Source organism: Erythrolamprus reginae, chromosome Z (genome assembly GCF_031021105.1).
Source record: "Erythrolamprus reginae isolate rEryReg1 chromosome Z, rEryReg1.hap1, whole genome shotgun sequence".
NCBI lineage: Eukaryota > Metazoa > Chordata > Lepidosauria > Squamata > Dipsadidae > Erythrolamprus > Erythrolamprus reginae.
In genome coordinates this window covers 47,546,009-47,560,449 of record NC_091963.1, presented here as the reverse complement: position 1 = coordinate 47,560,449, position 14,441 = coordinate 47,546,009, and the positions used below count along the sequence as shown (strand labels likewise).

Sequence of the window (14,441 nt, the reverse complement as noted above, 5' to 3'; positions counted from 1 at the left end):
CTGTAATTGATGCCAAGGGTGTTTCAACAACATACTGTGAGAGGTCTGAATTTTATGTGATATTTCAGTTTTTTTCTTTTTAATAAATTTACAGACATTTCTAAGTTCTGTTTTTATTTTATCATTATGGGCTACTTAGTGTAGATTAATGAGGGGGAAATGAATTACAAGTACTGTAGAATCAGTATAACATTGAAAAAAGTAGCAGGTCTGAATACGTTTTGAAATCTATAGATCGTGTTTGATCTACAGACACCCCCCCCCCCCAAAAAAATATAATAGTGACATTCTTTTAAAAAACTAATTACAACAGATGATAGAACAGGTTTACTTAGTTTTGTCTTTGAAAATGTGCAGGAAAAAATTATTTTTCTTTTGTTTAAGGCGAGAATTTTGCCAATAGAAGGAATATTTCAGGGTTTATTTGTAGGGAACTTGATGTTCTTTAAGCTTAAGACCTCACAGCCAGTTATGTGTTTTACTGGGTCAAATATTAATGTAAACAATGTTATTGCTATAGAAACATAGGTATCTTTCTCTTCATCAGCATCCTAACTCATTCTGTCTGTTTTGCTCTGAAGAAATGCATTCTCTTTAAGGAGGAGAGGTTTTTTTCTTCCACACTTGTGGTCTATAGCTTTTGTCTAGGTTGTCTACATAGATTTTTTTTCATATTGTAAAGTTTTTTATAAGGCACTGAGAAAAAAACCCGCCTGTTGCCAGCATGCTGGATAAATTGGGTTGTTGGATTTAGTCCAGCAGATCCAGCTCTTATTTAAAAGAGTGAAGTAATATTCCAGCATCAGAACGGATTTAGTGTATTTATGTTAATCAGTGAAAAACAAATAACTTGCATTTTTATTACCAAATATCATATATTTTTTACAAACTGCTGGCTTTTTTCTTCTTATGAAGTTAATTGATCTGAACATATTAATTGTTTCATCATTTCAAACTTGGACATGTAATTGCAAGGTCAATTGTTTTAGGTCTCACAGACACAGTGTTAAGTACAGTTGCTACTATAAGAAAGAAAACAGAATCAGTTAACATGTAAGTTGTATTAATTTATTTTCTTGCTTTGATGAAATAATTTTGTATTTGTTTGTCTTCTTTATAATTTTAATAACAGGAGCCTGAGGATCAGGAATATTTTGGAAAGCTGTTATCCCTGCCAAACATAAGAAAATCTATCCATGTTGGAAATTTGACCTTCCATGATGGTTCTATGGTTGAGGAGCACTTGATTGAAGATATAATGAAGACAATAAAACCTTGGTTGGCCATTTTAATGGATCATTATAGAGTAAGTAAAATGCTAGCTTGATTTTCTCACTTGTCAGTTTTAGAACCTGAATATTTAACATTATTATGATTGATATTGTTCTTTTATAGAAGACAAATGTATTGTTTTAAGTGTTTGTGTATAAATAATCTGGAAATTTTGTGAAGATAGTCAATTTACTTTTAGCTAGGTGCATCCTTGTTTTACTATTCTGAAGTAAAGTGAGATATTCATATAACTCTCTCTGCATTAACCAGGTTGCAAAGAGATGGAATAGAACATAGGTGTTTGCTCCTTACAGACCTTAACATAATGGTTATGTTGAGAGGAGAGGTCAGACATTGCAAGCTATGGTTAGAACTATGATTTCTAATTCTGGTTTGTCAGGTCAGCTTGGGATGAAGCTCTTATGTGTGCTACCATGTGCTTAACAATGTAGTAAATGCAACAACTGGTAAAATAGCATTCACCAGTTGGTGTGGAAGAATGCCTGATTTGAGTTATTTGCATGCATTTGGTACACTAGCTTGGATGCACATTTCAACTCAAATTAGAAGGAAAAATCAACATAGAGCTAAATTGTTATATTTTGTTGGATAAAATAAAAATCATAGAGCATTTAAATTCTGGGAGAAAGACACTAAAAATAGTTATACTTGTGCAAGTGCCAAATTGCTAGAGCATGTAGGTTGGAAAAAGTGAGAGCAGAGGGAGGATACAATGAAGGCTAGTATTGTTATTGAGACCCCAATGTTTAGGGATAATAATTTGACACAGAGATATATAAAAGAGAATGTTGTAGAAGAATATTCAGGAGATGAGTCATCAGAGGAGGAAGCTTCTGTAAATGGTGATGTAGAACCTTTAGAGAAGGTAAAGGTTGAAGTTAAAGAGGAGGAGATTCCTAGTACTAGTACTGTTTTGCTGAGAAGAGGTACTAGAGAAAGGTGAAAACCTGATAGGTTTCAGGCTAGCATTGTTTGCCAAGTGAATGTAGAGCCTTCTAACTTTAATGACCTGAAGTTATATCCTGAAGAGGATCAAAAGCTTGGCAAGAGGCAATGAATAAGGAGTTAAAAGATTTGGATGTACATGAAGATGTAAGGTTGCCACCAGTTGAGCATGCAATAGGTTGCATATGGGTATATAAGTTGAAGACTGGTATGGATGGCATGCCAGATTAGTTGCTCAGAGATTTGCTCAGTCAGAAAAAGATTGCATTGAGGCATTTGCACCTAGTCTGAGAGCAAATACATTCAGAACTGCATTGGTATGGGCTGTTTTGTAAGCCATGCAGATGTTAAAACGGCATATTTACATGCATCTCTGCAGCACTTGATCTATATGAAGAAACCATCAGAAGTTGCTGATAATGGAAAACATGGTACGGTAATTGGAGATTGAAGAATCTCCTTGAATGGAATAAGGATATTGTTCAGGAAAGATGGCTGCTCCGATCACGCACAGTTTTTTTGCCCTAGCATGAACCTGAAAACACCAGCCTGAAGATGACAAGTGGGACCCCAAAACGTCACCAAAATTCTATCAATCTTACAAGGGAAAAGACCCTAATATGCCAAGACCTACATCCCTATACTTGGGAAAATCCACGAATACACACCCACGCGTACACACACACACACACACACATGTGTGGATGTAAAGAGAGAGAGAAAAGAGAGACTGTATAAATGCACATACACGTAATTTTATTAAAGATTTTTAAGAAGGAAGAAACTAATACTAATGCAAAATTTAAAAAGAAAGCTAAAAATGCAAGAAAGTGAGAAAAAGTAAAAGAAAGAAAAAGAAAGGAAAAAGATACATTCTTTACAGCAATTATAGGTATAATTATAAATTTCTCTCTTTATTGATGAGCTTAACCCTCTATAATATATTCTGTCTAATAATCTAAACTATAAATCATATGTTGTTAAGTTATCATTCTGTTTTATACAAAAAGTCCATAAGGGATTTCCAGTCAGCAATAAATGTTGTCCTTTCTCTGATTAAATAACTCGATTTTGTTATCTCAACAAGTTCTATGATCTTCCGCAAATCTTCCTTCATTATGGGTAGTGCTGAATGTTTCCACCTTTGTGCATACCTTAATCTTGATGTACTGGAAAGATATTTTCTGATCATATAATAGTGTTGGTGACATTTTTTGTATTTCTGTCCTACCCTCCATCTCTATCTAAGAAATTAAGCTAAAAGTTTTTAAATTTCCATTTATATTCAAATAATCATCTCTGTGCAGTTTGCTTAAACCCTTGTAGACAAAGCTAACAATAGAAACATTAGACTTTTAGATCCTAACTCATTTCTTGACTGATATTGTCATTTTTAATGTAATTAAGGTTGTTCATCCCAGCCTCTATAAATATAACAATAATATATATAAGATTGACATTATGATCTCTGTGGGTAAAACATTTAAAAATAGTAGTATTCTAGAATTAATAAGATGAAAAGGGCTTGAAATGCATATTATGGTTGGAAGAATGTGAAGATGCTGCTTATACCCAGGTATTAGTAATACCCCCCTCTGTGCTAGAGAAGACAATTTATTTCCAGGCTAAGATTTCATTCTGCAACACTTTTAACTACTTTATTATCAAATTTATGATATAAATGATGTAATATTTATCCATTATTGATTAAGTATTCTTTTTCACTATAGAAATGATTAAAAATACACCAAAATCAAAATAAAATAAAAACATAACATAAAATCAAGAGTAGCAACAACAATAATTAAAATAATTAAATGATTAAAATAATCAGTAAAGTTGATACAAATCAATAAGAAAGCAGTGAAAATATTGTTTTGGGCTTTACTTGTTTTTATACTTATATTTGACTTCCAGGTTCTCTTATACAATGGGCAACTTGATATCATTGTGGCAGCTCCACTTACTGAACGATTTCTGCCCACTGTGCCATGGGGCAAAGTGAAAGAATACAAAAATGCTGAGAGAATTGTATGGCGAATACATGATAAAGACCCTGAGGTTGCTGGCTATGTACGCCAAGTGGGTGAATTCTATCAGGTGAGATAATCCATTTCCTAAGCAAAACAATACATACATTACATATGCACAGCAGAAGGAGAACCCTTTTAGTCTATGGTAGCAAAGATCAGGACTCTGGTAAAAAAAATTTAGACTAACACATTTTATTAGAAGACATAAGGATTTCTGTTATCTATCTGGCAACTTGTGGGAAGGAAATTTGGGAAGGGAAGGGAAAAGGACAGAGGGAGAAAGGAAGGAAGGAAAGAAGCAAGGAGAAAAAAGAAAGAAAAAGGAAAGAAAGACAGAAAAAGAAAGAAAAAAGAAAGAGACAAAGAAAGGGAGGGAGGGAGGGAGGGAGGAAGGAAGGAAGGAAAAATCCATTAGAATATGTGGAGCTCAGGATTGAACTATAGAGTCCTTGGTGTTTTCTGAGTTTGACTGTTTCCTTGCAGATATGTCATTACTCAGCTAGTTAACATCATCAGTGCTAATTCTCAATTCTTTAAATTCCAACTTATCTTTTTTGCTCAAGGTCAATCTCCAGCTGTCAAAAAATTCTTCCACAAACTGTTGCAATGCTTTCTTTTAGCCAGCAGATAGCGTTGCCAGTTTTCTAATATAATATGCCAGCTGTTTTACAAAAATCATCAAAATACTTTAAATCCACATTAAAGATTTTTCCAAATGTATTGTTCTTTTTCAAATTTCAATTTTCACCAAGTCCAATTACAAATATCTCAACAATCCTTTTGGGCTTTAATCTTCATATATTGAACTCTATGGTATTCCCAGTTGCTAGACAGCTGCTAGTTTCCATTCTGGGATATCTTTTGCTATCTCCTTTTAACTCCCCCCCTCCTTTAAATTGACCAGTCACTCAGCCAGCTCCAGCATTTTACTTCCTCTTTGCTTCTGCATGGAAGTTTAGATATTCTCACCCAGGCAATCCACAATTTTTCTTCCTATCGTTTCGATGTGACCATCTCAGCTAATGGTGACTATGTTGCCTTTTCACAACTGCTGGTTGATAAGTTGCTGTTGGCTTCCTGGGTAATTTGCAGATACCCTCTGGACAATGACCTGTGCTTCCCTTCTTCACACACCACCTTCAGAGCATCTCTGGCTCAGTTCCAATGGATCCAAGTCCCTGAACGGCTGGAAGTTCAGCATTTCCTCAAATATCTCAAGACATTGGCCCCGCCTCCCTCTTCACTGTTTACAGGACAGGTACGCAGGCCAGGTCTTAGCATTTCATGGGCCGGATCCAGCCCATAGGCCTTCAGTTTGACACCCCTGCACTAGAATTTATTTTATCAAATCTTCCTTCTATTCTTATTCCTCTAGGGTGAACAATTGATCATAATTACTACTGTTAATTCTAGATCAGTTGCTCCCAACCTTTTTTTGGTTATTCCCCACCTAAGCATCTCTCAAATCCTGATGACCCCACATCCCCGTGAAATATGGTTCTTACTATTCAAAAAGTGAACTACTCATATGGAGGAAGCCTAAAAGGCCATTAATTTAGTTTAAACAAAGTTCCATTTGCCCCCATTAAAAATCAAATTGCCCCTCTGTAGGGCGTGTACCCCACATTGGGAACCAGGGTTCTAGATAAAAATGTGATATACTTATGAGGGTTGCTTGCTTCCTCCACTAATGAAAAGCTACATACAGGCTATTATTCTGCATTGGCTTGTCAAAAACAATTATGTTCTCAATCAGTAATACAAATTCTTACAAACATATTTTGTTGTTTTAGGATTTCTCAGAACACTTAAGTATGGCTAATGCAGTTGTAATATCAAAACAAATACAAAAGAATCTAATTTGTATTTTTCAGCCAAGTTTAAAATATGTCTTTGCTGTTTCATAAGGAAACATTTACTATTAATTTATAGTAAGAACCTTAAGCTTTGAAAAAAATTCCTACCACATGACCTTAATATAAAAAATGTGCTAGCTTGCAGTGGTTCTATATAAAGTAAAAACGGATGTATTCAATTTCAGTGCAATGAAATAGTTTATTGAATTAGCCAAAGTGTATGCATTAAAAGCAATCAAAACTACTTAAAATAAAATTTATTGAATATTATGAAAAGGTCATAAAATAGAACTGAATGTTGACCTGAGGTTGGTAGTTAATAAAATACACATGAAAGCAACTAAAAAGCATATAAAGACCCTCTCCATACCAAAGTTACTTCTCTTTGGATTAAAATGCTATTCTCCATTCTGGGAGGAACCAGCAGTCAGGATAGGTTGTCCTCATCCTGTCAGCTTTGAGGACTGAGTCCATTTGAATTAATCAGGATCCGCCTCTATTTCAGCATTGATTCGATCCTCAGCGAGGCAAGATGTGGCACAAGGAAAACCCATTCTGACCGTTAGAATCCTGTCCATCTCAATTGCAAGCAGCAAGTTCTCATCTTGGCTTTGTTATAAGTCTGATAAGTAAAGCAAACAGGACTAACATTGTGGCGGCATAGACCATAAGGTCTATGTGTGGGGGAGGGCCTAAGGCTGAGATCCTCCTGCCATTCGGCAGGCTATTTCTGGCTTTTGGGATGAACATCTGTCCCAATCACCCCAGGATAGCCCTAATTCTATTGGTGGAATGTGTAGCTCGCAGAGTTGCCGTTTGTGCACTTCTTGTTATCGGAGCTTGCTCTGACAAGGCATGCCTACACAATGGTCTCAAACTACTCCCCAGAGCCTTGCCAGCCATCATTTGAGTTCGCTCTGAAACAAACCCCAGTTCAAAATCTTGGTTCTCACCACTAGCTCTTAGTCCCAGGCCTCCTTCGTGGCATGAGGCCCAGCAGTGACAGTAATCTACTCGACGATCCACTCTGGATGGAAAACGGCCACACAGCTCATAAATAGCAGGCCACCCGAGATTGCTCTGGCATGAAGTGGGCCATCATGTTTGTAATAGCATTGGAGAAAATGATCGCTTGTGCAGGCTAAGAGCTAATTAATACTACTAGTCTAAAGATCCACAGCTGCTAGCTTGCCTCAGATGTGAGTCAGTTTAAAATGTCTGACGCTACTCCTCAAGCTGAGGAACAGGGAGGCAAACACTGCCAAAAATCAGACAGGCCTGTTCCAGACAAGGCTTCTCCCTCGACGTTGGGCTTTATTGATTGATTGATTGATTGATTGATTGATTGATTGGATTTCTATGCCGCCCCTCTCCGGGGACTCAGGATGGCTCACAACATATAAAATATACAGTACACAATATCTTAAATCCAATTAACTAATTAAAAATATAACCCCCCCTGGAAAAAAACAATCATTCCATTCACTCCACATTCTCTCAACATATTAATTCGGCAGTGGACAAGGTCTAATGGCCCCAAGCCTGGCGGCATAAGTGAGCCTTCAGACTCTTAACAAAAGGCAGGGAGGGTGGAGGGGCGTACAAATCTCCAAGTTGGACATGGGTCTATCATCCAATAACTTGCGATGACGAGTGGCAGCCCTGTCATCAATCCTGTCTTGCAGTCAAGCAGGGTCCCTAGCTGATCAACCTACCATGCGCAGGTTCCCGAAGGAGTGACCAACTCTAGGCCCCCCATGGTACATAGGTATCCAATGTGTGACCTGCCGAGAGTTCTTCACTAATTGCTGATGGCACCTTACAAACCTCTAAGGGAGGCTTCCTTGTGTCATCTTTCATTTAAGGTCTGCCAGGAGGATCTCGGAGCTGGCAGCCTTATCTGTATCAGATGACCTGTTTATTTTCCCTCAGAATTGGGTGGTCCTTAGGGTGGGGCCATCCTTTATTCCCAAGATCAACTCGATAGTACGCAGATCACAAGAGCTGGTGCTGCCAACATTTTGCCTGCACACCTCTCATCCATCGGAGGCTATGTTGCATACCCTGGATGTCTGATATGCCCTCAAAATTTACGTCAGTCAGACTAAGTTCTTTAGAAAAACTGAAGCTCTTTTGATAGTCTACCTTCTGGACATCCTCAGGCAGAAGGTGTCATTCACAATTTGTATTTGTATTTATTAGATTTGTATGCCACCCCTCTCCGAAGACTCGGGGCGGCTAACAACAATAAAAAAGACAATGTGAACAAATCTAATATTGAAAATTATCTTAAAAAACCCCAATTTAAAGAACCAATCATACATACAAGCATACCATGTATAAATTCTATAAGCCTAGGGGGAAGGGAAAATTTCATTTCCCCCATGCCTGACTACAGAGGTGGGTTTTAAGGAGCTTGCGAAAGACAAGGAGGGTGGGGGCAACTCTGATATTTGGGGGGAGCTGGTTCCAGAGGGTCGGGGCCGCCACAGAGAAGGCTCTTCTCCTGGGTCCCACCAAACGACATTGTTTAGTTGACGGGACCCAGAGAAGGCCAACTCTGTGGGACCTAACCGGTCGCTGGGATTCGTGACAATGATTGGATGATGGATTACGGGCATTATAGCGAAGGCCTATGAGGTGGCATCCCTCCCACGCCAGGGAGCAATGACTACACACTTGAGACGGAGTGCTGCAACATCTGCCGCCAGGGCATCACAGTCCTCTCTTTGTCAAACAGCTACTTGGGCTACCCCCTCGCAATTTATTAGACATTATTAAATAGATACATATGTATCAACAGACACTTCTTTCAGCTAGAAAATGCTACAGAGTGTCATTCAGAATTTGGCCTCCCGTTGGGACATAGAACTTTGGTAAGTCCCATCCTGACTGCTGGCTCCTCCCAGGATGGAAAAGGGATGTTGGTCCTGCCTGACATGCTTCTTCTCATCCAGAAGAGCCAGTAGTCAGTCTCCCACCCCCACCCTCCCATGGCAAAGGAGCATGGAAGGAATTTACCATCTGAGTGTGGAATTTGTGCCTGAGTTACCTAAGAATTGGCTACATGGATTGAGTGGATGCAACCTGTTCCAACCCGTCAATGCTGGAAGCGCATTGGATCAGGATAGGAAGCCTCCTCACAATTCCTTGTGCCACACCAAATCTACACTTCAGATTTGCCAAGACAGGGATAGAGGCAGATCCTAATTTATTCAAATGGACTTGGTCCTCAAAGCTAACAGGATGAGGATAACCCATCCTGACTGCTGGCTTCTCTGGATAAGAAAAAGTGTGTCAGGTAGGACCAATGCCCCATCTCATTTAATATTTCACTAGTTAATTTTTTTAAAATAATAATGTTTTATTGTTCATTATAATTTTGCATAGAATTCATGCAAAATGTTCTCCTTCTGTGCATTTGGAAGAAGGAATTATAATCTAAGATTCCTTTCTGCTTCAGACAATTCATAGCTAAGTCATGGTTTCAAATAAGATAATAATGATGATGACAATGATCATCATCATCATCATCATCCTATATCAACCCTTAGCATCAGTCAGTGGTATTCGTGACACTTTAAAATATACAGTTGACTCAGTTTCATGTTTAATACTGTAAATAAAAAAGATAATAGTAGTAGTAGTCATCCTCTTTATTTTCATTGTACATCATGTATACACCAAAATTGGTTTAAGCTGGTGCAATCTATAACATAAAATACAAGTCAACATGAATAGTATAGAGAATAATCCTTATACAAGTAATTGGGTGGGGGGTGTAACAGGCCATACATTTCCATATGTACCATATTTTGGGGACTATAAGATGCACCGAAGTATAAGGCGCACCTAGATTTTAGAGGTGGAAAACAAGAAAAAAAGTATTCTGAACCAAATGGTGTAGTAATATATTATTTAATAAAATACCAGTGTAGCAAAATACTTTTTACAAACATGTTTACATTTTACAACCATGTACACGTTTTATAAACTTCAAATTTGACAGCTTTAAGACTTGTGGATTCAACTTCCAGAATTCCTCTGTCAATCATGCTAGCTCAGGAATGGGAGTCGAAGTCCCCAAGTCTTAAACTTGCCAAATTTGAATACCCTTGCACCCCTAATCCCTAACCCAGAGGTTTTCAAACTTGACAGCTTTAAGACTAGTGGACTTCAACTCCCAGAATTCCTCTCCAGTCATGCTAGATGGGGGGCATTTTTCACCCATTTTTCACAAAAATTGAGGTATTTTTACCTTCCCCCAGTCCCTCAAGAGCTGTCTGCAGGCTCCTCAGATCCTTCCCCACCCAAATTTTGCAAAAAAAAAAAAAAAAAGGATGAAAAAACAGTCAATTCTTTGCAAAAACTAACATTTTTGCCATCTCCCAGCACCCAGGAACTCTCTGCAAGCAGGGGGCTGCAAAATGGCTGCATTCAGTATATAACATGCACCAACATTTCCACCCTCTTTTTTTTGGGGGGGGGAGGTGCTCTGAAAAATACAGTATGTGGAGCAAGTTTAAGCAAGCCAAATGAACAAATCTGAGTGGGAGATGGGAGGGAAGCCTATTGTTTCTTTCCAGGCCAAGTCTGGAAAAGTCTGGAAAGGAGTTTGCTTAGAGGTGTCATATGATATGCCTTAGGAGTAGATAATTTCCTTTTATCCAAATCAGTCTATAAACTAAGTAGGGTTATATTCAGGATACAGGGACGTATGACAAAAAGATGCAAGCACTTAAAACACTGGCATTCAAAGACTTTTTGTTTTCTTGAAGCTGAATGATCAGGAAGCACACTGAAATGTTACAGCTGTCGCCTTCCTTTTCTTTAAACACCAGGGTCAGAGAGGAACTGGGTAAATGTAAGCAAAGGCTCTGAGTTCTACTGTTACTTTATACTTGTACATAAATACCATTTGGAATTTAATCTTGTTAGTTTTTTCTTCTTGTATTCTTCCTCCAATACTAATAATAATATGTCCAGTCCCCACTCCCTCCTTAAGAAGGTATATGCATGTCTGTGGAAATTTAGCTTTTGGAGTTCTATCAAAGCCTGAAAGACATTTCTGGCATCTGTAAACCGTTTAGTATTATCTCCTCATAGTTGTCCATTGATTGCAGAATAAAAGAGCAGTCTTGAAGCATTAGAGTAGAGGTCAAAGCCCCCTAGATATTGGAATACAGTGATCCCCCGATCATTGCGAGGGTTCCGTTCCAGGACCCCTAGCAATGATCGGGTTTTAGCGAAGTAGAGCTGCGGAAGTAAAAACACCATCTGCGCATGCGCAGATGGTGTTTTTACTTCCGCAGCGCTAGCGAGGAGCCGAAGATTGGGGGCCGCGCGGCTGTTTTAAAACGTCGCCGCCGGCATGGGGGGCTTGCCAGCACCCCCCGGATCCCCAACTCGGGTTTGGGGGGCTGCTAGGAAGCCCCCCATGCTGGCGGCGACGTTTTAAAACAGCCGCGCGGCTTGCCAACTGAGTCCCGAAGACAAACGTCAAAGGCGAACTTCCGCGTTTGTCTTCGGGACGCATTGGGAAGCCGCGCGGCTGTTTTAAAACATCGCCGCTGGCATGGGGGGGCTTGCCAGCACCCCCCGGACCCCCAACCCGGTGAACGAACGGCGGGTGGCCGGGCGAAGGGTGGGCTCGCTGCTCGCCCGGCTACCCGGGTTCGTTTGGCTTCGGGACATGCTGGCGGCGACGTTTTAAAACAGCCGCGCGGTTTACCAACTGAGTCCCGAAGTTCGCCTTTGACTTTGGGACTCAGTTGGTAAACCGCGCGGCTGTTTTAAAACGTCGCCGCCGGCATGTCCCGAAGCCAAACGAACCCGGGTGGCTGGGCGAGCAGCGAACGAACGGCGGGTGGCCGGGCGAAGGGCGGGCTCGCTGCTCGCCCGGCCACCCGGGTTCATTTGGCTTCGGGACATGCCGGCGGCGACGTTTTAAAACAGCCGCGCGGTTTACCAACTGAGTCCCAAAGTCAAAGGCGAACTTCGGGACTCAGTTGGTAAACCGCGCGGCTGTTTTAAAACGTCGCCGCCGGCATGTCCCGAAGCCAAACGAACCCGGGTGGCTGGGCGAGCAGCGAGCGAACGGCGGGTGGCCGGGCGAAGGGCGGGCGAGCGGCGAAGGGCGGGCGAACGGCAGGCAAGCCGGGCGAACGGCGGGCGAACGGTGGGTGGCCGGGCGAACGGCGGGCGAGTCGGGCGAACGGCAGGCGAACGGCGGGTGGCCGGGCGAAGGGCGGGCGAGTGGCGAACGGCAGGTGGCCGGGCGAACGGCGGGCGAGCGGGTGCTGGGGGGGGCTTCGCCCTCCTGCCAGCAAGAGGGGGAAGACCCAGGGAAGCCGCCCAGCAGCTGATCTGCCCGGCGCCATCTACGCATGCGTGCCCATAGAAAAAAAGGGCGCGCATGCGCAGATGGTGTTTTTACTTCCGGGTTCAAAAATCGCCATATAGCCGTTTCGCAATGATCGGGAGCGCAATACCCGGGGGATCACTGTACTGTTATTATGCTCTTCATTATACTAGTCATACCCAGTTCCTGCTACCTTTCTTAATTTATTATTTATTTTTATTTATTCATTTGTCCAATACACAAGTACATAGGAAGAAAATAGACATGTGATAATATAAAAAGGGTGAAAGTGGGCTTAGAGGAGAGGAAATATGACAGGAAGAGAATATATAAGATAGGTGAAAGAAAGGAAAGACAATTGGACAGGGGACGAAAGGCACACCAGTGCACTTATGTATGCCTCTTACTGGCCTCTTAGGAATCTGGAGAGGTCAATCGTGGAGAGTCTGAGGGAGAAGTGTTGGGGGTTAGGGGTTGACACAATTGAGTCTGGTAATGAGTTCCATGCTTCGATAACTCGATTGTTGAAATCATATTTTTTACAGTCAAGTTTGGCGTGGTTCGTATTGAGTTTGAATTTGTTGCGTGCTCTTGTGTTGTTGCGGTTGAAGCTGAAGTAATCATTGACTGGTAGGACATTGCAGCATATGATCTTGTGGGCAATACTCAAATCATGTTTTAGACACCGTAGTTCTAGGAAACATTATGTGAATGTTTCTAACATAAATTGTAGAATCTGTAGGTGTTGGTTGAGTATCTGCTTTGAATATACAAGGATCAGATAATAGGTACTGACTTAACATTCTAGAAGAGAGTTCCAATAGATTCTACTATTTAATATGACCTGGAGCATTTTTCTATCCATTCTTTTGTGATAATTCATTTTTATATGTAATTCCAAAGGTCATTGTTCGAGGAGGAGGACACATCTTGCCTTATGACCAACCGGAAAGAGCTCTGGATATGATGGATAGATTTATCATGGGGAAAAAATGGAAACAAAGCAGATATGGAAAATAAAACCTGATTATTGAAATCCTTTGGAAAGTTCTCAAGAGATTGCATTGACCAGTATTGATCAGAAGAACTGATGAAGTATTATTGGAGCTTTTCTCCCCATTTTTGGAATATATGTTTTAATCTGTAATTAAGCTATTTGTCTAAATTGAATGTTTTGTTCTCAAAATAAACATCACACATCTCTGTTTCTATTTCATTCTGTTTCTCCAGATATTCCTATTCTGAATAACAGAACCCAAAGTGGATAATTCACATAGCCATTTCCAACCTTTTTGTTTTGTGAAATGATGGTCGTTTTAATGAGAAACATCCATCGAGGGCATCAAAATGATGCAAATTATGTAGTGTGTATATTTTTGATTGCTGTATTTTACTTAAAATCTGAGCATATTATTTTCATATGGATCTTAGTTGGGAGAATAATATTTTTTTCTATTTTATCCTGGGGGCATACAACAGAACTTTACAGCACAACCTGTACACCTATACTGTGTTCACATTGGGATTATTAAGCAGTTATTTTATTCAAACAATTGATGTTAATGTAAAGTTAAAAGTCTATAAACACATAATTTTTAATTCGATTTTTTGGTCAATAGAACAAAAAACTTTTTAAAAAGCTTTTATCAGCAGTTGAACAGCACCAAACCTAATGGATTTTTCTTCCAGTAAGAAAATTGCTAGAATTGCTAAAAGTTATGTAAACTTCTTCGGAAATATTTCTTACTAAACTGTAGAAGGCATACTTCTACATAAACAAGAACTGTATTGTATGGGTCTACCTGACCTGAATTAAGTACATTGTTTTGAATTCATGAATGGAAGGTTGACTTTTTTGCAATTGCAAAAAATTTGCAATGTCTTCTTTCCATTTAATTGTAGTTTGCAATTTCTTTTTTCCATTTAAAATTAGAACGTTACAATAAAGATAGA

General features: G+C 39.9%; 1 protein-coding gene across 2 annotated transcripts in view; it reads left to right on the top strand.

The window, feature by feature from the left end:
• Positions 1–13,704, top strand: part of CPVL (carboxypeptidase vitellogenic like) — a 44,368-nt gene extending 30,664 nt beyond the window's left edge. For both annotated transcript variants that reach the window (XM_070728994.1, XM_070728995.1), the window contains exons 11-13: positions 1,133–1,306; positions 4,156–4,338; positions 13,392–13,704. In XM_070728994.1, the coding sequence (XP_070585095.1) occupies positions 1,133–1,306; positions 4,156–4,338; positions 13,392–13,508 (474 nt within the window). In that variant the 3' untranslated portion in view covers positions 13,509–13,704. The remainder of the gene's footprint in view (positions 1–1,132; positions 1,307–4,155; positions 4,339–13,391) is intronic.
• The last annotated feature ends 737 nt before the right edge of the window (positions 13,705–14,441 follow it).